General features: G+C 35.0%; 2 protein-coding genes across 4 annotated transcripts; both read left to right on the forward strand.

The window, feature by feature from the left end:
* The first annotated feature begins 712 nt into the window (after positions 1–712).
* LOC141300610 (palmitoyltransferase ZDHHC20-B) lies at positions 713–9416 on the forward strand. Of its 3 annotated transcripts, none has more exons than XM_073830899.1 (14): positions 713–872; positions 1461–1487; positions 2175–2269; positions 2485–2605; positions 3908–3977; positions 4124–4156; positions 4255–4375; positions 5067–5102; positions 5295–5427; positions 6113–6239; positions 7231–7323; positions 7425–7543; positions 7630–7677; positions 9268–9416. In XM_073830899.1, exons 1-13 carry the CDS (start codon positions 755–757, stop codon positions 7671–7673), a joined length of 1137 nt encoding a protein of 378 aa, XP_073687000.1. In that variant the 5' UTR covers positions 713–754; the 3' UTR covers positions 7674–7677; positions 9268–9416. The 3 variants fall into 3 exon arrangements, with proteins under 3 accessions (XP_073687000.1, XP_073687001.1, XP_073687002.1); XM_073830900.1 differs by having other exon boundaries at positions 7428–7543; XM_073830901.1 differs by lacking the exon at positions 5067–5102.
* A 4892-nt stretch (positions 9417–14308) lies between these two features.
* LOC141300188 (organic solute transporter subunit alpha-like) lies at positions 14309–25292 on the forward strand. Its single transcript, XM_073830521.1, has 8 exons — positions 14309–14479; positions 17756–17907; positions 18207–18280; positions 18771–18929; positions 22184–22295; positions 22640–22786; positions 22883–22988; positions 24658–25292. The coding sequence occupies exons 1-8, from the start codon at positions 14404–14406 to the stop codon at positions 24786–24788; spliced, it is 957 nt and encodes a 318-aa protein (XP_073686622.1). The 5' UTR covers positions 14309–14403; the 3' UTR covers positions 24789–25292.
* Positions 25293–26760: the final 1468 nt, after the last annotated feature.

Below are 26760 nucleotides of genomic sequence, written 5' to 3' on the forward strand. Positions count from 1 at the left end.
CTCGTGAGAAAGTCAGAATTGTAAAATAAAAACACATTTGCGAGAAAAAGTCAGAATTGCGGGTTTATATGAAAAATCGGACTCTAACTAGCAATTGTGTTTATAATCATGCAATTCTGAGAGAAGAAAGTCAGAATGTCTTGTTTATACCTCAATTCTGAGAGAGAAAAAAGTTGCAATAACCTTTTTTCAGTGGCGGAAATGGGCTGCCATACATCTACACTTCATTCATTATTATTAAAATATATATATATATATATATATATATATATATATATATATATATATATATATATATATATATATATATGTATGTGTGTTTTTAAATACAATTTTTAAATTATAAATCATTTAGTACACAGAAAAAGCCAAGTTTGACCATCTGTCAGACAGGTTTGTTGTTTAGGCCTAGTAACGCAAACTAATCCTTTGGTAGACTTTATAGAAATTAAGAATACTACTATGAAAAACTTCTACATCTATGCAGTCTGTCCTTCGTTCTGGCATAATGAATATTAACACGCGAGCCATTGATTCGCCAGTAGACTTGCGCCCGCTTAGCAACGTCTCTGTTTCAGCCAATCAGGTAGGTGTACTCGGTAAATGTTGTGCAACGTCATGAATATTCATAATCCAGCCCTTCACCATAGTACTGCGAAATGAGAGGCGGAGCCGAACCAGCGGGGTTGGTGAGGCACCGATGGACGGATCACATCCCTCCCTTCCCGTCTTTTGTAGTCAAGGAAGGGGAAAGATGGCGCCTACACATGTACTAAGATGCTGCCAGAGGGGTCTGGCGTGGATACCGGTGATATTTATTGCCTTAGTGGTGTGCTGGTCGTATTATGCATACGTGGTGGAGCTGTGTCTGTGTAAGTGCGCTTTATTCATACCTGACGGAAACGCTCCAACCGGAAGTCATTGAACTGAACCAGCAATGAATGATTTGTTTACATGAGCTGGCTAATTAGCGTATTGATTTTAAACTGGAGGCAAAACAACAAGGATTATGGTTTTAGAACATGTGCTTTACAGCATATTTAAGATTAGTAAATGTTTATAAGCTTAGTGGTGACAACTGTATTCGTTTATTTGACAGTTAACGTAATTTTTATTTAGCTGTTAAGCATTGGATTATTATAAAATAATATTTACAACGTTACAGTAAGAAATGTTTCGTGACAAGTCCAGGATTGTTTCCTCTTTAGAAAGCAGACTGCGGAGAGTTTCTTAGAGAAGTAATACCACAAATTGTATTTTCAATATGGAAAAGATTATAAGTTATATAAGCAAACATGTTGACAAAGTCAAGACTCAAATCTTCTGTCATATCTCCAAATAATGTGTATTTCATACTTTAGCAGTGTTCAAGGAAGCAGAACTGTGATAAAGCAGATGTGCTATGAGTCATATCTGCTAACTAAATTTCTTTTCTCTTTCTGTTTTTATATACTCAACAGTTACTATTCCCAGCCCTATTGAAAAAGGTGAGTAAAGCTTCACTTTTTAAGCAAAAAGTCAAGCAAGGGATACTGTACGGTCATGATGTTGCACATTTAAGCTGTGAAATTTACAAAAATGTACATACATTTGCAAAAAACAACAACATAAAAATGTACATTTATGCATTTGCCAGATGCCTTTATCGGAAGGAATTTACGTTGCATTCTAGATACACATTAAATAAAACATTTAAATGTAAAACATTTGAAATAAATGCACAGGAAATACTGAGTTTAAATTATTTTAATATATAATTTAAAAAATCTATAATAATTCATAGAATGATACAAGAGATAAATTGGGAGAATAGTTTTGACCAATGACCAAACAATCAGAATCAATAATTTCAAAGACCATTGTGAAAATGTATTAAATTCACAAACCAAATAGCTATTCACTGTGTTATGTGTTATAGGAAAATTATTAATTTCAAGAGTTAAATGTATTTGTATATATGTTTCTAAAGGTACAAAGTCACTTTGGCACAGTTATCAAGCTATTACGGGTTTATTTAGTCCATGCTTGTGCTGACTACAGCCTTCCAGCCCAGTCAGACTGCATCAGCAATCACAAACGTGACTGATTTATACTCGCACTGTTTCTGGCAGGCTTTTCTCTGCGGGCTCATGCGGTCTTGTTGTTAATGACTGTACTCTTTCTGTTCCATTCAGCCATCTACCTGGCTGTGTTTCACGTGTCGTTCATCATGTTTGTGTGGTCGTACTGGAAAACTATCTTTACAAGACCAGCAACCCCTTCCAAAGAGGTACAGCGGGTATACAACAAACAGTTTTATTGTTTTGTACATGCAGCTCGTGGTAACATGCCGCATAGGTGATTATGAATAAATGCACACAATATTTACTTGTTTCCATGGAGTGAGTGTTTTTATATGTATCATTTTACACGCTATTGTTTCTCAAATGGAACATGCTGCTGGTTTGTCACACAGTGAGCTGATTGATATGCATTGTGTCTCAGTTTTGTCTACCCAAATCTGAGAAAGAGCAGTATGAAAAGGAACAGCGTCCAGAAACTCAGCAGGAGATCCTGAAGAGAGTGGCTACTAGTCTGCCCCTCTACACCCGCACTGGGGCAGGAGGTTAGAGACTGACTCAAACACATAGAATATGTAATAAGAAATGACCCACAAGACTAGATTGAAAGGGAAGTTCACCTGAAAATTTAAATTCTGTCATTAATTACTCACCATCATGTCATTCCAAATCTGTAAGACCTTTGGTTATCTTCGGAACACAAATTAAGATATTGTGAGAGAAATTCTTGAAGAAATTAATTATTTTTGTTTTCTTTGTGCACAAAAAGTATTCTTGTAGCTTAATAAAATTACGGTTGAGCCACTGATGTTACAGAGACTATTTTAATAATGTCCTTACTATCTTTCTGGGCCTTGAACGTTGCATTGCTGTCTATGCAGGATCAGAAAGCTCTTAGATTTCATTAAAAATATCTTAATTTGTGTTACGAAAATAAATGAAGCTCTCGGATTTCGTCAAAAGTATTATAATCTTTGTTACGAAGATGAATGAATGTCTTACGGGTTTGGAATGACATGAGGTTGAGTAATTAAAAACAGAATTTTTATTTTTGGGTGAACTAGCCCTTTAAGCAAAGACATATTTTAAAATGTAATTTATTTTTGTGATCAAAGCTAAATTTTCAGCAACATTACTCCAGAATTCATTGTCACATGATCCTTCAGAAATCAAATTCAGAAATTAATACTTTTATTTAACAAGGATGCTTTGAATTGATCAAAAGTGATGAAAGACATTTTTAATGTTATCAAAGATTTTTATTACAGATAAATGCTGTTCTTCTGAACTTTCTATTCATCAAAGCAAGCTGAAAAAAATCTTCTCAGCTGTTTTCAACATAGTAATAATAATAAATGTTTTTTGAGCAGCAAAGCAGAATATTAGAATGATTTCTGAAGGATCGTGTGACACTGAATGTTGAAGTAATGATGCTACAAATTCAGCTTTGAAATCACAGGAATAAATTACATTTTAAAACATATTTAAATAGAAAACAGTTATTTTAAATAGTTAAACTATTTCAAACTTTTACTACTGTAGTTTGGATCAAATAATTGCAGGCTTGGTGAGCAGAAGAGACTTCTTTAAAAACATTAAAAATCTAAAAAATCAAAAACTTTTGACTGGTAGTGTATGTAATAACAATCTATATTTAAACATTGATTAAGTGTTTTACCAGGGGAAAAAATAATTTTAAAATACCAGATTGATGATCCTGTATAATCTTTAATGTAAACTTGTAAAAATATATTTGAATAGAATATGTCTATTACTATTATTACTGATTTTGCCATAAAAATAGACATAGAAACTTGAAACATAATATTTTCCCCCTCATCTTCTAGCTATCCGGTACTGTGACCGCTGCCAGGTCATCAAGCCAGACAGATGTCATCATTGTTCTGCATGTGACATGTAAGTCTTTGTAGTGTCCCATACTCAGTTCTTATGACGTTTTGTTTTCATGTTTCATTTGTGTCATTTTAGCTACTCTATACACCATATTTGTTGGTCTTTCTTGAATTGCCTTAAAACTTAGTGCTTGTTTTCGATACTGACAGGTGTGTACTAAAGATGGATCATCACTGTCCATGGTGAGTGAGATGCAGATTGTTGGCACTAAAATTGAATTTACTGAAAACAAATCAAAGAACACCCTGCTAACATCTCCATTTCCCTCAATCTTCCACAGGGTCAATAACTGTGTGGGTTTCTCCAATTACAAGTTCTTCATCCTGTTCCTGACTTACTCGCTTGTGTACTGCTTATTCATCGCAGCCTCTGTCCTCCAATACTTCATAAAGTTCTGGACAGTGAGTAGCTCAATGACCTTTCATCATACACATTTGTGAACATTTCTTCTATGTACGTACACATGTTCATTGTCATGTTGTGTTGTATGAAGGTAAGCCATTATGTGATTTCAGCAGGTTCCTGTCTGCATTTCCTCCATGTCATGCATCTGTTTATTTTTCATATATCTGGCTTTACTTGTCCACCCTTCGTTTCAACCTTCAATGCTACTGTTCAAAAGTCAAGACAAAATTCAGTTTTGGTATCACCCAAAAATGAAAATTCTGTTAATTTCTCACTTTATTAAAAATAAAGATATTTTTAATTAAATCCGAGAGCTTTCAGACCCTGCATAGACCGCAACGGTACAACCACGTTTGAGGCCCAGGAAGGTAGTAAGGACATTGTTAAAATAGTCAATACAATAAAAATAGTCAATGCAAAAGCGAACAAAGGACTTACAGGTTTGGAACAACATGCGGGTAAATAATTAATGACAGAATTTTCAGTTTTGGGTGAACCATACCTTTAAAACAAACATAAGAGTCTTCAAAAACATTTTTTAAATCTTACTGACTCCAAACTTTTGAACGGTAGTGTATATGTTTCAAAAAGCTCCTGTTTTCTGTTGTAATCCCTTCTTGCCTGTCTCTCTGCGCCCAAAGCTTTTGCTCTCCCTGTGTCTAACAGTCTGTCTCTGTTTGCACTAAGCTTTGCCGGAGGAAATCGGCAGAGAATTGTCCAAAGGTAATCCCTCACAGTGTTTAGTAAATGTGTCAGTGTTAGCGCAATGAGTTACGTCGACCATGTTTTGTCGCCTTAACCCTGTGACCCTAACGTGCCTGTCAAGTTGTGTCAGAGTCGACCTGTTGCCCGTGTCTTGCTCGTTGTTGATCTGTGTCTCACAGCTCTCCTTTCTCTCTCCCCCCTCTCTCTCAGAGTGACCTGCCAGAGTCTCACGCCAAATTCCATGTCTTGTTTCTCTTTTTTGTGGCGGCCATGTTCTGCATCAGCATTCTTTCACTCTTCACTTACCACTTGTGGCTTGTGGGAAAAAACAGGTCCACCATAGGTAACACACCTGACCATACTCACTTCTCTGTATCTTTGTCTACATGCACTGTGTAGATAGATTCATGTTTCTAACGAAGCTGTCATGCCTGTTGCGCACTATTGTTACCATAGCAACTACAGTAGATGTGCTGTGCACAGGCTAAATCTTGTTCGGATTTATTTTGGTAAACTGGTCTTTCAAATTTCCTTGTGTTGACCAGATCAGTCAAGCAGTCTTTAGTCACTTCCCTACTTGTTTTTCCATCATGCCCTGTAATTTTATTTTGAAAAAGCATAAATCCACTTAGTTTCAGTCACAGAAGCTCAGTGATTTCATGTTTTGGTTTGTTTTAAAATGAAATTTAACCCTGTGATGGCAAAGCTGAATTTTTAGCATCATTACTCCGGTTTTCAGTGTCACATGGTTCTTCAGAAATCATACTAGTTGTGCTGATTAATATTTTTGTAAAAACTGACACATTTTTAGGATTCTTTGATTACTTGAAAGTTCAAATAACAGCATTGGAATGTTTTATAACATTTTTAATGTCTTTACTATCACTTTTAGTATATTTAATGCATCCTTGCTGAGTAAAAGTACTAATCTCTACAAAAAAAAAAAAAAAAAAAACCCTGCTGACGCTAAATTTTTTAAAGGTAGTGTATTAATTTTAACCCTCTTCTGTGTTGTTCTTCATGTTCAGAAGCGTTCAGAGCCCCGGTCTTCAGAAATGGCCCTGATAAAAATGGATTTTCCCTGGGCTTCAGCAAGAACATTGCTCAGGTGTTCGGGGACCAGAAGAAGTACTGGCTACTTCCTGTCTTTACCAGGTGAATCTGAATATCAGCATGTTTTTATTAGTGCTGCTTATTAAAGGGATAGTTCACCCAAAAATGAAAATGACCCTATGATTTACTCACCCTCAAAGCCTACAGTTGATGTCAAAAGTTTACATCCCCCTTTCAGAATCTGCAAAATGTTATTTATTTTACCAATATAAGCTGACCTGAATAAGACATAAGTCACAAAAAATGTTTACATATAGTCCACAAGAAAAAATGACCCTGTTCAAAAGTTTACATGCCCTTGATTGTTAATACTTTGTTCTTACCTGAATGATCCACAGCTGTGTTTTTTTGTTTAGTGATAGTTGCTTATGAGTCTCTTGAACAAAACTGCCCGCTGTTCTTCAGTAAAATCCTTCAGGTCCCACACATTCCTTTGTTTTCCAGCATCTTTGTGTATTTAAACCCTTTCCAACAATGGCTGTATGATTTTGAGATCCATCTTTCCTTCCCTAGAGGCTACAGAAGATAGTTACGTTTCCCAGAAGACAAAATAAGTTAAATGTACCCTGATCTTCAAATTCAAAAAGTTAAAGCATTGTTTCATTCTGAAGCATCAGTGAGCATTTGAACTTTCTGTAATAGTTGCATATGAGTCCCTCTGTTTTCCTCAGTGTGAAAAGATGGATCTCAAAAGCATACAGTCATTGTTGGAAAGGGTTGAAACACACAACATTGCTGGAAAACCGAAGAATTTGTGGGACCTAAAGGATTTTTCTGAAGAACACCAGACATTTGTAATGTTACAAAAGGTTCTTTTGAATCCTGAATACTGTCACATTTTCCACAAATATAGTAATTATGTGACACTGAAGACTGTAGTAATGGCTGCTGAAAATCCAGCTTTTCCATCACAGTAATGGTAGTGTGTATCATAGTTTTGCATGCTCAAACGCAACAATCTTCTTCCAAAAAACTAGTTCAAAATGACATAAGTGTTTTAAAATATGCATTTAAATTTCTTTTTCTGCTATAGTCAAGGAGACGGCTTTTCTTTTCCTACAAGGTTGGTCACTGTTGATCCAGAGCAGCCCACTGAATCTTTCCAGCCTGCTGAGTTGGATAAAGGGTGAGGAGCCATTTCTTCTCTCTTTATTGGGGGACAGTGTTTGTGAAACACATAACCAAAACCAGATGTACAGTAGTAACTCTCAATATGGTTCTTTCCAGCAGTGCTGTAGAAGGGTCTGCTGAGCAAACCACTCCTCTCAGTGAGTCCCAAAACCGTCTGTTAGGCAATGATTACTATGCTGAAGAAATTCACAAAGAGACAGATGTCCTAAAGTCTGGTAGGTTACATATTTTGCTGCATTCTAGCAAGGAATGAGGATAACGGCGTAATAGCTTCAAGGATAACAGTCATTTTGCCTTTCAGATGAAAGTGAGGCCATCACAATCTCCATTGACAGCGAGTCATAGCCAGGTAAGATGATTTCACACAAAGCACTGTTAGTAATATATTCAACATATACACGCTTTAAAGGAGAAGGTCACTTCCAGAACAAAAATGTACAGATAATGTACTCACCCCTTGTCATCCAAGATGTTCATGTCTTTTTTTAATCGTAAAGAAATTGTTTATTTGAGGAACACTTTTCAGGATTTTTCTCCATAAAGTGAACTTCTATGGTGCCCTGAGTTTGAACTTCTAAAATGCAGTTTAAATGCAGCTTCAAACGATCCCAAATATAGCGAATTCTAGCGAAACTATCGGTTATTTATTTATTTTTTAATTACAGTTTATTTACTTTTTAACGTCAAATGCTCGTCTTGTCTTGCTCTACCTGAACTCTGTTTTTTTTCTGGTTCAAGACAGTTAGGGTGTGTTGAAAAACTCCCATCTTATTTTCTTCCTAAACTTCAAAATCATCCTACATCGCTGTTTTACCTTTTTTGTTAAGGGTGTTTGATCTTCTTTGCATGTTCATTTTGCAAACTCTGGGTCAGTACTTCAGCAGCGATGTAAAATGATTTTAAAATGATTTTTAAAGTTGAGGGAGAAAATAAGATGGGAGTTTTTCAACCTACCCTAACTGTTTTGAATCAGAGATGCACAGACTACAGGGTGGGCCATTTATATGGATACACCTTAATAAAATGGGAAGGGTTGGTGATATTAATGTCCTGTTTGTGGCACATTAGTATCTTGAATAGTATGCTAATGCGCGACAAACAGGACGTTAATATCACCAACCATTCCCATTTTATTAAGGTGTATCCATATAAATGGCCCACCCTGTACTAATGCACATTGCAGAGAGAGACGAGATGAGCATTTGTTGTTACAAAGTATATAAATTGTAATAAAAAAATAAATAAAAAATAATAATAATAATTTCGCTAGATAAGACCCTTCTTCCTTGGCTGGGATTGTTTACAGACACATTTGGGATTGTTTGAAGCTGCATTTAAACTGGAAGTTCAAACTCGGGGCACCATAGAAGACCACTATATGGAGAAAAATTAATGAAATTAAATGTTTTCCTCCTTTACAACTGAAGAAAGAAAGACATGAACAAGAAATGCAAAGCAATTAAGGTTTTTGAGGAAAACATTCCAGCTTTTTTCTCTCCATATAATGGACTTCAACGGTTTGTGCTAGTGCAAGATGAGCATTTGTGGTTAAAAAGTATATACATTTTTATTTTAAGAAAATGACATCATTTTGATAGATAGAACCCTTATTTCTTGGTTGGGATGGTGTAGAGCCCATTGAAGCTGCATTGAAACTGCAATTTGGACCTTCAACCCATTGGCCACCATTGAAATCCATTATATGGAGAAAATTCTTGGAATGTTTTCCTCAAAAAACATAATTTCTTTACGACTGAAGAAAGAAAGACATGATCTTGGATGACAAGGGGGTGAGTAAATTATCAGGAAATTTTCATTCTGTCTTTAAGATGATTTCTGAAGGATCATTTGACACTGAAGACTGGAGTAATGGCTGCTGGAAATTGACCACAAACTTGAACTGTAGTAATGACTGTTCCGATGTCATTTCCTTCCCTAGGACTGAAGCTGGTGAGGGGTGAGTCCTCAGTGGTCTCGTGCCTTTGACTCCCAGTATTGGGGACTGTTGAGGAGAATCACAGCCATCAAAGCTGATGCCTTAAACAGCTCTTTTTCTCTAAAAGCTCCTGAACATTTTCCTTTCCCCATCACTTCTGGAGCATCCCACGTCTGTCCTCACCTCTGTAAAAAATTACTCCCAGTCCACGTTCAACTATAGTAGCTGCACTCTTTTAACAAAGAGGTTTGCACGCATGTCTTTCACATCCATCGTTTTTGCACAGCAAGCTGTTTTGTTGCTCAGGCCTTCACGAGACATGCCGATTTCATGTGCATGTGAATTGATACAGGTGATAGAAATTTCGAAACTCTTCTCCAAGTGTTTACCAGGAAATGCACCACATCTGGTACCAACTGCTGTTTACTTGAGGGAAAGATGGGAAGTGTTTTATTTTCTGGATTTGTACCAAGTCTGACTGAGCTCATCTGGAATCCTTTGTGCCACAGAGATGGCTTGATGCAGAGAGCAAGGTGCTCATTTGCACTTTTACGTTTTGGAATATATTATGTTTTTTTTTGTTGTTGTTTTTTTTTACACTTCATTTACATTCTTCTAAGATATATATATATACACACACACACACACACACACACACACACGCGCGTTCACAAAGTGCAACGGAGTGTGTCCAGGCAAAGAAAAAAATGCCTCCAAGAGACTAAGCTGCTCCACTTATGGTGACTTTTAGTATTTTTTGTTGTCGTCGTTTTGAGATGATTCTGGCGTGAAATGTTGTGCACACGTTGGCCACTTTACATATGCCAAATAAAGGGCTTAATACCAGAGCTCTAAACTCTACAGGAGTGTTTACAAAATGTAATACCTCTCTGCTCATGCAGTGTAGCCAGTGTCATCTTGGAAACCAAATGTAAATTTTTGTAGGTTCCTCCTGCAATATCAGAACTGGCCAGCAGGAGGCATTTACACTGCTTGATATTGTATTACACGGTCAGAGATCTTTGGTATTGTATCACCAGACTTTATTATACTCTCAATCCTCAATTAAATTATGTTTTTACCCTTTTTTCCTTTTGTATTTTATACATAAGCATTGTGAATAGCTCTATAGATTCAGAATAGTTATTTTTAAGCCATTTTTGCAAAGCGGTGAAGCTGAAAGGTTCTTTTTGTGTATTCATATTTGTCGTAAGTTATCATTTGTAAACTCTGGTCCGGTGTGGAATAATAATTGTGCCCGTCAGCTGTGACTGTAGCGTGAGCTTAAGTGGAACTGATGTGTGGAAATCCAGATGTGTTTGTGTACTACAAAGTGAACCACAGTGATTGCTTTTGTTTGTGTTATAACTTTTTCTAAAGAAATGCCTTGACAAATCAAGACATAACATTACGTGCAAGCACGCATTGAGGTGAAACATATTGAGGCCTGTTTCCGCCATTGAATAAAATCGAAAAAAAGATAATTGCAACTCTTTATCACACAATTACGAGTTTACATCTCACAATCCTGACTTTTTTCTTAAAATTCTGTGAAATAAAGTCAGAAATGCGAGCTAAGTCAGTATTGTGAGACATAAACTCGCAATTCTGAGAACATACCAGTATTTTTATCCTCAAAATTGGACTCTATAACTCAAAATTGCGAGTTTATATATCACAATTCTGAAAAAAAGGCAAATTGCAAAAAAAGTCTGAATTTATAGTTTATATCTCGCAATTCTGAATAACTTTATTTCTCAGAATTAAGAATTCATGTCTCACCAATCTTATTTTAGAATTTACAATTGCGAGTTTTATCATGCAATTCTGAGAAAGTCAGAATTGTGAGTTTATATCATAATTCTGATTTTGTAACTTGCAATTGCAAGTTTGTGTCTCGTAAGTCTGACTTTCTCACAATTTCGAGTTTGTATCTGGCAATTCTGACTTCTTTTCTTGCAATTGTGAGTTTGTATCTCGCAATTCTGACTTTTGCAATTTCGAGTTTATATCTCACAATTCTGACTTCATAACTTGCAATTTCGAGTCTGTATTCTCGCAATTCTGACTTGTTTTACTTGCAATTGCAAGTTTGTATCCTGCAATTCTGACATTCTTGCTCACAATTCTGACTTTTTTTTTCTCACAATTTCGAGTTTGTATCCCACAATTCTGACTTTTTTTTTTTTTTACAATTCTGACATTCTTGCAATTTCGACTTTATATCTCACAAATCTGACTTCATAACTCACAATTTTGAGTTTGTATTCTCGCAATTTTGACTTTTTTCCCCTTGTGATTGCAAGTTTGTATCCCACAATTCTGAATTTTTTTTTACAATTCTTACATTCTTGCAATTTCGACTTTATATCTCACAAATCTGACTTCATAACTTACAATTTTGAGTTTGTATTCTCGCAATTTTGACTTTTTTTTTCCCCCTTGTGATTGCAAGTTTGTATCCCACAATTCTGACTTTCTTGCTCGCAATTGTTTTTCTCACAATTTCGAGTTTGTATCCCACAATTCTGGCTTTTTCTCACAATTCTGATGTTTTTTCCTTGCAATTCTGAGTTTATATCTCACAATTCTGACTATATTTCTCAGAATTGCAGGTTTGTCTCGCAAATCTAATTTTAGAACTTGCAATTCCAAGTTTTATCATGCAGTTCTGAGAAAAAAAACCCATCAGATTTGTGACTTTATATCTCACAATTCTGACTTTATTTCTCAGAATTACAAGTTCATGTCTCTCAAATCTGATTTTAGAACTCACAATTGCGAGTTTTATTGCACAATTCTGAGAAAAAGTCTTAGTTTATACCACAATTCTGACATTCTCGCAATTGCAAGTTTGTATCCTGCAATTCTGACTTTTTTTTCTTGCAATTTTGAGTTTGTATCCTACAATTCTGACTTTCTTTCTTGCCATTCTGACTTTTTGTATCGCAATTTCGAGTTTGTATGATCCCACAATTCTGACTTTCTTTCCGACAATCCTGACTTTTTTTCGTACAATTTTGAGTTCTATCACAATTGACAAAAAAAGCCAGAATTGCAAGATTTAAACTCATTGCAAGGAAAAAAGGTCAGAACTGTGTGAGAAAAAGTTGCAATTACTTTTTTTTTTTTAATTCAGTGGTGGAAATGGCCTTTCATAGAACAAGTAAATTAAGCAGTAAAAAGAGATAAAATATCTCCATACAGAAAAACAATGCAGTCTTTCACAAATTTAGATAGACAGATGCGCTTTATTTATACACCTGCAGCATTTATGGAAAAATCTCAAATCTGACTTGCGTGACTGATAGGCATGTAAGTATTACCAGATGGATTTTAAAGTTCTTCAAGACATTGTTGACTGTTTCTGTGCTGAGAACTTCTCAGCTTATCACTTTTACCATCAGTGACCATGCTTACGTAGGTTACTGGTGGTTATGGAAATTGCAGCGAGTAATTTTGTATGTAAAATGGTGTAGCTGTTTTTGTGGTGTTAAGGAATGCGTATATTGATAAAGAGTGTTTTAACCTTTTTTCTTATTCACAGCCTTTATAATATTGTTCTTTTTTTTTTTTTTGTATATCTCAACCTTTTTTGCCCTTCATTACATTTTATACTTTATCAATACGGAAAAAATGAACATGAAGCCATAATGAAATTACTCTGGAAGATTTGGTGTTGGTGTCCTTGTACCATTTTCTTTATTTCTGTCACAAATAAAAAAACGAAGTCTTGTGCTTTAATGCATGTCCAGAACAGTTACATATTTGATCTACAGATGTGCAAGCCTGGATGGAGAACTTAGAATTTTTTTGAATGACATCTTTTAAAAAACATACGTTACAGATAAAAACAAAGACATATTTTTTAATTTTAACATGGATATTTTGTGAATGAACTACATGCTTATATGTAACAAGTAACAATAAATGTCCTTTTATAAAAATGTCTCTCTCTCACTCTGTCTCTCTCTCTCTCTCTGTGTGTGCTGGTTTCAAGGGCTGTTCTTTTACCCTGAACTCTTTCCAGCTCATTAGCACAGAGGCCATTCAACTCTTTCAAATCACAAGTTCAGCATGTTAAACATACTCTTCTCATACTCCTTTAACAATCTTTGTAAAAATGTGTACATGTATTGTAAGCCTTGTGAACTTTGGTCTGTCTAAAGTTAACCTAACTTGACCTAAATCCTCCTTAAAGTTAAACTCCTTAAGTTATTGTTGAAGCCTGTCCTAACACACGTGTGTCTTAGTTTTTCTTTCGATTGCAAATAGTGTGACTACTATCTGTCTGTATAAAATTCTATCCGTTCATCCATTCCCACAACAGATTTACCTGTGATTTCAGTAGAAATCAAGAAGGAAACATGCAATGGAAGCCAAAAATTCCACAACTGTGACCCTTGACCACAAAACCAGTCTTAACTAGCACAGGTATATTTGTAGCAATAGCCAAAAATACATTGTATGGGTCAAAATGATCGCATTTTCTTTTTAATGCCGAAAAATCATTAGGATATTAAGTGAAGATCGTGTTTCATGAAGATATTTTGTACATTTCTTACCGTAAATATATCAAAACTTTTTGAGTAGTAATATGCTAAGAACTTCATTTGAACAACTTTAAAGGTGGTTTTCTCAATATTTAGATTTTTTTGCACCCTCAGATTTTCTTTTTTTATACACTGATGTTCAATTATAGTGTCTAATATTAACACTTTTTAAGTTAATATAGATAAAATGTCTATCCTATACTTTACCCATTCATTTGATCGTATTTGGGAGTTATTCTGCTCTCGTTCCGCGCTGATATAACACCATAGACTGTAAAAAATAGTAGAACACCCATCTGAGTGTGTGAGAAAGCGAGTGTGCCGCTATTGCGCAGGCGCAGTGTAGTCGGATGAGAGCGTAGTATTTTCATTGGTCAGATCCATCAATATTTACCCCTTGCATGGGCGGCCCCTTTAACAAGTGCTGGGATTGCTAGGGAGCAGGGATTCCTTTACTAAACACCAGCCTGCCTTCTCTTCAGTTTATTAGTTTCATGCATGCTGAAACTAACAGGTGGTAAGGACAGTGGGGTTTTGACGGATTACACTTTGCCTTGGATCTCGTAAATAAACGCTGATTGTCAAGATGGAAATGTCCAATTTCACACTTTTTGATCCGCGATGCCGACAAGAGGCTCCGTACTCTATGGATGTTATTATGCGTAAGTTAAGTATCTTTAATTTGTTATTTTTACCTAAAGATGCTCCCTAATGTCAATTTACGTTAAGCTTGTTGTGTTTAGAACGGCTGTCAACCATAAAGTTGCTCGTATACCGTATAATCTTTGTTATTATTAATGTGAATAGGTGAAAATACGAACTAGCACAATTCTGCTGAGGTAATAGTATTATCTACCGTTTACTTTAGTAACAATAACTGTGGAACTGTGAAAATTATACCGAATTTTACTATTTAAATGCAAAACATAAATCAATAGTTTTCAGATGTGACCCTGGACCACAAAACTAGTCGTAAGGGTCAATGTTTTGAAATTGAGATTTGTACATAATCTCAAAGTTGAATGAATTTTCCGTTAGCTGAGATACAACTATGCAAATCAGGAATCTGAGGGGTGCACAAATTTAAAATATTAAGAAAATTGCCTTTAAAGTTGTTCACATTAAGTTCTTAGCAATGCATGTTACTAAACAAAAAATAAGTTTTGATATATTTGCGGTAAGAAATTTACATCTTCATGGAACATGATCTTTACTTAATATCCTAATGATTTTTGGCATACAAGAAAAATCTATAATTTTGACCCATACAATGTATTTTTTGCTATTGCTACAAATATACCTGAGCTACTTAAGACTGGTTTTGTGGTCAAGGGTCACATATTATCTAAATAATATAGCCAACAGTCTTCAAATTGGCAAAAATAACTGTTTTCTTGAATAATGTATTTATTTACAGTTACTTTTGAGTTTGAAATTTGATGACCACACCTTATTTTTTCAGATAAAAGCATTGATTATTAATGGCATGCTGTGTTTTTATAAGTGACCCTGGACCACAAAACCTTAAGTAGCACCAAGTATATTTGTAGCAATAGCCAAAAATACATTGTATGGGTCAAAATGATCGATTTTCATGTTCCATGAAAATATTTTGTCAATTTTCTACCATAAATATATCAAAACTTAATTTTTGATTAGTAATATGCATTGCTGATGCTCTCAATATTTAGATTTTTTTGCACCCGCAGATTACAGATTTTCAAATAGTTGTATCTCAGCCAAATATTGTCCTATCCTATCAAACATACATCAATAGAAAGCATATTTATTCAGCTTTCATGTGATGTATAAATCTCAATTTCTGAAAAAATGGACCCTTATGACTGGTTTTGTGGTCCAGAGACACATATGGTCATAAAAACTCATAAAGTAAAAAAAAGCCAATGAAAACCAATAGTTAATATCTTGCACTGCTTTCCTAAGAATGGATTGTCCTGTGGTTCATTGCTCCTGAACTTGAGTTCGCATAGCAGTTTTGATAATGTTGGATTGCGCTAATGTGAGTTCTTTCCATGTTGTTGCACTCAACTGTATTGCAATATATGTGTGTCAAAGCCACATTCTTGTTTTAATACTCCTCACCTTTACTCAGACTTGTAGTAGAGGAAAGGTTGATAGAGTAACATCCGTGATTGTAAACGCAAGGGTTGATTTGTCCTGAGACGAACTGTAAACATGTACAATTATGTGTTAGGCAGATGTGTTCTTTTTAAAATGGCTTACAAGAAAGTGCATGCACCCTGATTGACGAAGGCTTTTGGAGGGCAGTTGGGAAATGGTTAAGTTAGGTAACATCACATCAGTTAACAGAATAAAATGACAGGCACCTGGTTTGTGTAAAAAAAAGTGTCATTAAAATGTTTGTGTAATAAGCGATGTAATCGAAAATGGCTTCAGCATGCATGGGCTGGTATGGATTGACGTCCCACACACAGCACAGCATATGGGGTTGCAAGGTTGTGAAACCGTTATTCCTGAAATTCCCAATTAACACTGGATTTTTCCAGTGTATTTGAGTCTGACTGAAAACACATGGATAGTTAGGAAGTGATTTATAAGGTTTCAAAGAGAAACACATTTTGTTTCTATAAGTCTAGAATTGATTATTTCAGTGTTTTCATTGTACTAAAAGTAGTAAAATAAAATTATTACATTTATTACTTCTGGTAAATTGGGACAACTACGCTTAAAATATTATTTGTACATTTATTTACAATTTCTATATTGAATTAGTTTTATTTTTATATTTTTGTACATTATTTACAGTCATTTGATGGCCATACCCATATTTATTCAGGTAAAGGTATTGTTTGATAAATAGATAGCATGCTGTGTTTTTTTATATGGTAATAAAAATACTCAAAGGAGAAGGTTATGATGGTTATAAAACATTTTGGGAAGCTATAAAATAGGAATCTATAGTGTTGACCTTTTATGTCACGTGCCTGGAACAGATTTTATTATTGTTTTAATTATTTCAAATAATTATTTTAATTTTAGTAATTTTTATGTTATTTTTTTTTAAATACATATACAATATTTTAATAGCTTGTTTAGTTTTAGTTGGCAATAGCAACACTGTTTCTGAAAGAATGTGATCGCTTTGAATAAGGGAAACAATTTTTTTATTGATTAATTGGTGAAAAATGCCAGGTTTGATGTCAATAATTCCATATCACATGATATAATTGCCACATTTAATATATGCATTATGTATAATGCAAGAATGCGATGTAATATAATAAATTACTTTATGAATACACTACCAGTCAAAAGTTTTTGAACAGGAAGATTTTTAATATTTTTTTAAAATAAGTCTGTTCTGCTCACCAAACCTGCATTTATTTGATCCAGAGTACAGCAAAAACAGTCAAATTTTGAAATATTTTTACTATTTAATGTAACTGCTTTTTATTTAAATACATTTGAAAATCTAAGTTATTCCTGTGATTTCAAAGCTGAATTTTTAGAATTATTATTCCAGTTACATGATCCTTCGGATATCATTTTAATATGATATAATGCTGCTCAAAAAACATTTATTTTTATTATGTTGAAAACAGCTGAGTAGATATTTTTTTTTTTTTCAGATTTAATTGATCTGAAATAGAAATATTTTGCAACATTATATCACTTTTGATTCAATGGTATAGTGTATAATGTTACAAAGAGTGTTTTTTATTTCAGATAAATGTTAATCTTTGGATCTTTCTAGTCATCAAAGAATCCTGAAAACTTGTCTGTTTTAAATATTGATGATAAATGTTTCTTGAACAGCAAATAAGCATAATAGAATGATTTCTAAAGGATCATGTGACATGTAAGACTGGAGTAATGATGCTGGAAAGTAAGCTTTGATCAAAGGAATAAATAAATAGCCATGTGAATTTTCTGATAGTGATGTTTGTGTTCTTCAGAGTTGGATATCTTTGGCATTGTCATTTTCTCTTTGCTGACATTCATGGCCACAGTGTCCATGCTGGTTTTCATTGAAGAATGCATCTACATCTATAAGAAAGTACCTCCAAATAAGAAAAGCGTGATCATTTGGGTAACTGGAGCAGCACCGGTGAGTATCAGTCAAAACAGTATCAGTCAAACAGTCCTTTTTATCTGCTCTATTATTCATGTTATCGCTTTCACCCCCTCCCTATTCTTCTGTTATGTGACAATCTGTTATTTGAAAACAGTTTCTTAATAATTCATCACTCCTAATTAGAACTGACATGTCAAATATGAACTTTATCTGTATCCCACCCAGACAGTAACCGAGGTAATGGTACGGTTAGTCATCATTTCTGGATGAGTGATTATGAGTCTCAAGTTCATCTTCCTGCAAGGTATTATATCTATCTTTATCGTTTTCAGGTCATTGCTACCACGTCTTGTTTGGGCATGTGGGTTCCAAGGGCTACAATGTTCGCTGATATGACATCAACCACGTGAGTTCACTTTTAACACTCTGTACTTTGTAGTGCACACTCAGTGTGGAATGCATGAGATCTAAATCAAAATCAAGTTCAATTAAGATATTTTGTCAATTTTCTACTGTAAATATATCAAAACTTAATTTTTGATTAGTAATATGCATTGCTAAGAACTTCATTTGGACAACTTTAAAGGCGATTTTCACTAAATTTGGATTTTTTTTTTTTTGCACCCTCAGATTCCAGATTTTCAAATAGTTGTATCTCGGCTAAATATTGTCCTGTCCTAACAAACCATACATCAGTGGAAGGCTTATTAATTTCTTTGAAAATTTGACCCTTATGACTGGTTTTGTGGATTTGGGTCACAAATGTAATTCAGTAGCAGTCAAGCATTGTTTTCACTCTTCAAAAATGACTTTTCTGTCACAGATAACTCTGTAATGGAATTTGTGAATTTGTGGGTGTGTGAAACAAATTAACATATTTCTGACTTAATTGGCAGATACTTCGCAATTGTGGTCTTCAAGTTCCTGATTCTCATGATTGAAGAGGTCGGAGGAGACAATGCATTTCTCAGTCGCTCAAAGAATAAGTCGTTGAAAATCAGCACAGGACCTTGCTGCTGCTGCTGCCCGTGTCTGCCAGACGTCCCCATCACACGGTGAGCAAACCTTAAAGTGTGCTTGTTATATCCCATCAGACCCAAGAAGATTTTAAAGGGAACACTGGGTGTTAAGTAGGGGTGGTACGGTTCACAAAACCCACGGTTCGGTTCGTATCACGGTTTTAGGGTCACGGTTTTCGGTTCTGTACGGTTCTTGTTTTTATTTTTCATTTTAATCTTTAACACTCCAGAAGTTTACTTTGGCATATGAAATGTAGCTTGATTATCCACAATTTAGGATACATTATTAAAAAAAAAAGTTATATCATGTAATCATGCGCAAACTGATTTGGACTTGACTTTAAGCACATTATTGAGACCATCTCTGAGGAAAGCTAGGGGAGATTTGATACAGCAATAGAGAAGACATTGATGACATGCTTTTCATTTATTGGCAAAAACAGGACAATGTGTATCTCTCCAGGAATTTGTGTGCCTTTTTAGCACATAAAGATTGAACTGAAGAATTAACTTGCATGTCTACCAACACACTGGCGTGATGTCTTCTCAGATGAACTGAAAAATGAAGATGAAATCATGAAATCCAAAATGTTCCCACACACCTGACCTGGCTAAGGGGCCGTTCACATGAAGCGTCTTTTGTGCACTCAAGTTCGTTATTTCAAATGTAGACGCGCGGTATGCGCGCTCGTAATGAAAGCGTTTTTTCCAGGCGCGTCCGCGCCGCATCAAGGTAAAAACATCTCAACTTTTCAAAATTCCGCAAGCTCACCGCAGGCCATGTGACATGAACCAACCAATCAGCTTCATCCTTTCCTTTAATAAAATTGAAAGCACAGCCAAGTTGGATGAACAGCGTATCATAGCTGGCGCATCCTCCAACTCCGGGCAGCCTTACTTATCTCTCCCACTTGCCATTTCTACACGTGACGTAACCTGCAGCACTCAACTTTTACTGTCTGTATGTCTACACACACCTCTTATTTCGCACAAAAAGGACACTCACGAGGCTACATTGCGCATGCGTTGAACCGTTGAACCGTGCGACGCACACACGCACCGAACCCGTTCTAATGAACTGCCTTGACTACTTTAGTAATTTCCATGTCATTGGTTTTTGGTTTTGGAGTATTTGGCACAAGGACTGCATTTAAAGTCGCTGGAGGTTTTCAGCTGGGATTAATACTTTGCTTTCTGCAGATCCGTCAAATTCTTCCAAACTGACTGAATTAATAATTTCTTTTTGAACTTTGCCTTATACACAGAGAATATCATTAATTGCTAAAAGATTTATACTCATGGAAATTACTGAAGTAGTCAAACCTGTTCCCTGAAAGGGTTTGTCCCAATACTTTTGGCAATATAGTGTATTTTGGACTATACCCTGCTGAAAAAAAACCCAGCTAAAACCAGTCTAGTCTGGTTAGTTGATCGTAGCTGGTTTAGGCTGGAAGTAGCTAGTTTTTGCTGGTTTCCCAGCCTAACCAGCTAAAACCAGGCTGGTTGACCAGCTGAAACCAGCTTAGGCAGGTTTTAGCTGTTTTTTGACTAGGGTAGGAGGGTGCCATTATTTCAATGACGTGAAATGGTTGCATCCGCTACTGCCGCTATCTGTTGCAGTTTTTACTTCAAAATCTGTTGCATTTTTACTCTAAACTCTAAAAAAAAAAATACTGATATGATGCCACATTGTGCAGCTTTTGGTTGTACTTTTCAGTTGAAGGGCAAGAAGAAAAGCGATGTAAGTCTTCACTGCTTTCCTAGCGATAAGAAGAGGAGAAAAGAATTGGAAGATGTCTGTGGATAAATAAAACTTCCTAAAGACCTGCATCTTTGTTCTCTCTACTTCAGCCCTGATGCCTTAGAGGCTTTAGTAGACCACAGCCACTGAAAGAACTTACAAACAGCAGAGACAAGAAATTCTAAATGCCATTCTGGCAGGATGTAAACATTTCAGTGCTTTTCATGATGCCGCAGCCACTAAAAAAGTTTCTCAGCATGGATTTCAACCGCTATCCGGTGGCGTTTAGACTCCTTGTGTGGAAAAATCAATGATACAGCATTTGGTTTAAGCCTACACTTATATCCAATGCTACCTCTAAACTCTCTCAGTAGCTGTGGTCATCGTATCAGTATTTAATTATCAGAGTTTGTATTCAAAACTGTGTTGTGGTAAAAACAGCAACAGGACTGATACCAGTATGTTACAGAGTCCCAAATAAAATATGTATTAAACAATGTGGATTTCTTAAATAATAGAAGTCTTTCATGGGTTTTCTACTACATATTTCAGTAATAGACATGATTTACATTATATTAAAGGGTGACTTCACCCCAAAATGAAAATTTTGTCATTAATCACTCACCCCCTTGTCGTTCCAAAAAGCTTTGTTCTGTATTCTCTTAGCTTCTAACTTAACTACTGATGACAGATGGACAATTTTGACAATGTCTTTCATACTTTTCTGGCCCTTGACAGTGTTATTTATTTGGCAGTCAATGGGACAGCCACAAAGCTCCCAGTTTTCATCCAAAATATCTTAAATTGTGTTCCGAAGATGAATGAAGCTTTTATGGGTTTGGAACGACATGGGGATAAGTGATTAATGACAAAAATTTTAATTTTAGGGTGTCATAATACCCAAATGAACAGCCTAAACAGTAGTCTGTATCCACCTTTTTCTTCAAAGTGAAAGTAAGCCTATGGGTGAGACTTCTGGTTCAGTATCTTCTATAGGGAAATAACAAGAATAACAACGTGCAGTAAATGGTAAAACTGTTAACACTACAAACCACTCTGTTCCTAAGTAATAAAACATTAATACATAATATAGTAAGACACACCAAATTGCAATATTAAGCAGCAAAACGAGGTGATTTGGAAGCCAGATCTATAAAATTTACAGAAGGAAAAAGGTGGATAGAAATAAATGAATTATTAACTAAATTACAAACATTCTGAAACTGACATCTGAAGTTTGCAATTAATTGCACATATCTTTGACTGGATGTCAGCAGGATGAATGCACCTCTGGCCATTCAACTCTTCTGCAAACATGCGTTTTTTATCATGCTTAGTGCGTAACCTAAAATGGGCACCTCAGGGCATTGCACCCTTTGCTATCTGGAAGAAAGGAGCAGTCTGCGGCTCCTGGAATCATTAGCTTTAAATCAGTGTTATGTAAGACGTCCATTATCAAACTTAATGTAAACAATTGATTGTGAAACCTATGGGCAAGTGAAATCAAAATAGTTGCATTTTCTTCAAATATTGTGCTTTGTTTTTTCAGACGATCTCTGTTCATATTGAAATTGGGGTCCTACCAGTTTGCGTTGCTGAAATTTGTCTTAACCATCCTTTCTATAGTCCTCTGGACAAATGGGAACTTCAGCTTAGCTGAGGTAGGTATCCACCTTTCTCTTCAAGGCAGAAGTATGCCTATGGGTGGGACTTCCAGCTCATTATCTGCTATAGGGAAATAATGAGAAGAAAAACAATGTGCAGTAAATGGTAAAACTGTTTGCACTACAAACCATTGTGTTCAGTAATAAGATAACACGTTAAAATAATATGATAAGACACAACATTGTGCAATATCAAGCAGCAAAACAATTTGTACAGCTAAATAATAGCTAGAGTAGGATAAGCCTGGAAGCCACACCTGTGAAATGTACAAAACTCCACGCCCATTCTTACACTATTATTATTTATGTTATAGTACAGTGTCTCTTTCTCTGGTCTGTAGGTTTCAGCCAATGGCGCCGCCCTATGGATAAACTGCTCTATAGGCGTTATCATGATTATCGCCCTTTGGCCTGTTGCAATCATGTTCATGCATGTGCGAGTGGCATTACGCACCCTTAAAATAATCCCTAAATATGCCATGTATCAGGTTTGTGTGTTTTTTTTTTTATTCTTGCCATTTTAAAACATCCTTGGTGTTTAGTATTGCTGGAATTAATGATTCAACAATTATATCTGCCTGTAGTTGGTGCTGATTCTCAGCCAGCTGCAAACTGCTATCATCAACATACTGGCAATGAATGGCACAATTGCCTGCGCGCCACCCTACCCGTCCCAGGCCCGTGGATACTGTGAGTACCATCATGTGGCAGAATGTAACATAACAATCCTGTTAAATTATCATAGTATTCATCAAAATGAAAATTACCCTATGATTTACTCACCCTCCAGCTATCTTAGGTGTAAATGACTTTCTTCTTTTAGACAAATACAATAAGAGTTATATTAAAAAATGTCCTGGCTCTTCCAAGCATTATAATGGCAGTGAATGGGTGTTGAAATTTCAACAAGTCCAATAGAGTGCATTCTCCATCATAAAAATCAATCCACACAGCTCTGGGCAGTTAATAAAGGCCTTCTAAAGTGAATCGATGCACTTGTGTAAGAAAAATATCCATATTTATAAATTATAACTAATTTATAAATGTAATCTTATAACTTGTAACTGTATGCTAAAGTGACATTCCAGCAGATGAGGAGAGAGCAAAAAAAAAAAAACAGTTATGAATTGGAAGTACAAAACGTGGATTTGTAAAGAAAAATGTTGGAGGATTTCATTATAAGCCGAGAGGAGACTGGGTTTCCTGTGCTGTAAAGTGAGTGCGCATACAACAGTGAGCGAAAGCTAGAGATTACAGTTTATAAAGTTTTAAATATGGATATTTTTCTTACACAAATGCATCAGTTTACTTCAGAAGGTCTTTATTAGCTGTGTGGAGTACTTTTTATGATGGATGGATGCACTTTATTTTGCTTCAAAATCTCAAAACCCATTCACTGCCATTTTAACGTTTGGAAGAGCCAGTACATATTTTAATATAACTCTGATTGTATTTGTCTGACAAAAGAAAGTCATATACGCCTAGAATGGCTTGAGGGAGGTGTATATGACTTTCTTCTTTCAGACGAAAACAATCAGCGTTATATTAAAAAATGCTCTTGCACTTCCAAGCTTCATAATGACAGTGAATGGGTGTTACGATTTTGAAGTCCAAAAAACTGCATATAAACATCATAAAAAGTGCTCCATGCATCTCAGGGGGTTAATAAAGGCCTTCTGAAGCAAATCAATGTGTTTGTGGGCTATATGAAAAATATTAATATTTTAAAAATTTATATTGGAAAGTAGATAATAAAGTGATAAACACAGAAGTGCATAGGAGAGAGTAAAACAAAACACCAGTTATGAATTAGAAGTACAAAACTAGGATTTGTAAAGAAAAATGTCTGAGGATTTTGATATAAGCCAAAAGGAGTTTTTTATTTGCTGTAAACAAAACTTGTTTCTTGCAAGACTGTCATATTCTCACCGGAGCTTACATTATGCCTATATCGTCTGCTGTAACGTCACTTTCTCATGAACGAGTGTAAGTCAGTTAACGGAAGCTAGAGATTACAGTTTATAAAGTTTTAAATATGTATATTTTTCTTATACAAGTGCAATGCTTCGCTGCAGAAGGCCTTTATTATCCCTAGAGCTGTGTGGAGTACTTTTTATCATGTTTGGATGCAGGCAGTTTTTTGGACTTCAAAGTCTGAACACCCATTCACTGCCATTATAAAGCTTGAAAGAGCCAGAACATTTTTTAATATAAATCAGATTGTATTCGTCTGAAAGAAGAAAGTTATATACATCTAGGATGGCTTGAGGGTGAGTAAAACATGAGGTAAATAATTTTAATTTTGGGGTGAATTGTCCCTTTAATGGTTCCTAAAAACACCCTCAATTTCTTTTCACAGTGATGAGTCAGCAGCTGTTGATTGTGGAGATGTTCATCATCACATTAGTGACCCGTGTTTTATATAGACGGCAGTATGACCCCATACCAGATCTGGATGATGTTGATGAGACAAAGGCTGTCCTTACCTAAAAAAAACCCATCAATACTGCCTGAGATGAACAGACTGTTGCGTGTGATTGAGATTTTGTTATACAAGCCTGGTTTGTTGAAAAAAAGTAATTTGTAAACAATGACGGTCATTAGCTTGGTATTTTCTATACATGTGTACTAGTATCTAATATTTTGCCATATATTTTGTTTTTTATGGACGTTGCTGCAAGTTATTAGGCTGCAGAATTTGACTGTAGAGTCCATGGCTTTGAGGGCCCTGATATTGATGTTTACTCTTTGGGTGCGTCAATCTGGGGAATCACAGCTACAAAGGATTAGTAGATCTTGTGAGTCATGGTGCACATTCCTGATGAACTGAGATAACGTCATTTCTATGGCTTGATGGCAGGCTACAAAAGACTTTTGGAATTGTATAAAGGTCAGGATTCATTTATGTTGCTAAATTGTATGGTCTTATAGTACTATTGTACTATAAAACCTGTCTTCCTACTTCCTACCTTTGAATACATATTTTTCCAATAATCATGTCATTTGTTTAATGATGTTAAACTAAAACTATTAAAATAGGTAACTGAAATAAAGGTGAAATAACTGGATAAAAAAAAATGAAATGATAAATAAAAAATGAAATAATATAAAATAATGCTATGTGATGATAATAAAATGACAAAAGCAAAATGTCACTAAACAAAATGACTAAACTTAAAATGAATCTGAAAACATAACAGCTAACTTAGAATATACTTAAAACTAATACTGAAATAACAGTGTTATCTGCACACAACTGAGAAGCAACACAATACACGCATTTGCAACCATACCATCATGGGCCCGTTTCAGAAAGGAGGTTAAGTGAAAACTCTGAGTATGTCAACCCTGAAATAAGGGAAACTCTGGGTTTTCCGTTTCAGAATGGGAGGTTTAACAAACCTGAGAAACCAGGGTAAGTCAAGCCTGTTTCTGAAAGAGAGGTAACTTATACTCAGAGTCAGTTACCTTGGTAACTTACTCTGTGAATCAAACCTGGTCAGGAGCAGGTTTTCTTCGGTAAACCCAGAGTTTCTTTCGGTCTCCTCCCCCTTTTTAAAGTGTAAGTGATGTTTAAATACATCATTCATTCATTTATGCTTCAAAAATGCTTTTCTTAGTGAGTGTTTTGGAATGATAAATAAAAATAAATTTAAATAAATAAATAAATTGATAAATTTAGTGCATTTTACTTAAAACAAGAAAAATAATCTTAATGCAAATGGAAACAAGATTATTTTTCTTACCCAATTGGCAGATAATATGCAAAATAAGAAAAATACACTTACAAAGATTAAATAAACACCTTTTAAAAAAATTAAATTATTGAAATAAAGTGCAAAAATAGTAATTTACAGAGATTTTCATTAAAGGTTTTACAGAAAGAAAAAACAGATTTTTTCCTTGTTTCAATTGGGATATATTACTTTAATTTTATGGTTTTTGTTTGGCAGCCGTAGCTGCCAGTCGTTTAACCGTTTTTTTTTTTTTTTTTACAGTGTAAAACCCTTATTTGACAGATTTTACCTAGATTTTTACAATGAAAGCACTAAATGTTCTACAGAGAAACACTGTTAATTTACAAATCATTACAATAAAAAAAAAAAAACGTTCAATAAAGTGTCAAAGCATGCTCAAGGTGAAAAATAAACAGTTTTATTTAAAAGACAAAATACAAAGTCTGCACAAATGCCATATTAAATTTACATTTTACATTTAAGCTCTTTTTTTAAGAAATACAGCACAATTACATTTAAAATACTGTGATGATGAAGAACATGGAACAGTTTAATCAAAATGTTTAATTAAGTATATAAGACAACTTCACGTCCAGAGAAAATATTTCCTGATAATTCACTCACCCCCATGTAATCCAAGATGTTCATGTCTTTCTTTCTTCAAATCAAAAACAAATTAAAGTTTTTGAGGAAAACATTCCAGGATTTTTCTCCATATAGTGGAC

Source organism: Garra rufa, chromosome 24, assembly GCF_049309525.1.
Source record: "Garra rufa chromosome 24, GarRuf1.0, whole genome shotgun sequence".
Taxonomy (NCBI): Eukaryota; Metazoa; Chordata; class Actinopteri; order Cypriniformes; family Cyprinidae; genus Garra; species Garra rufa.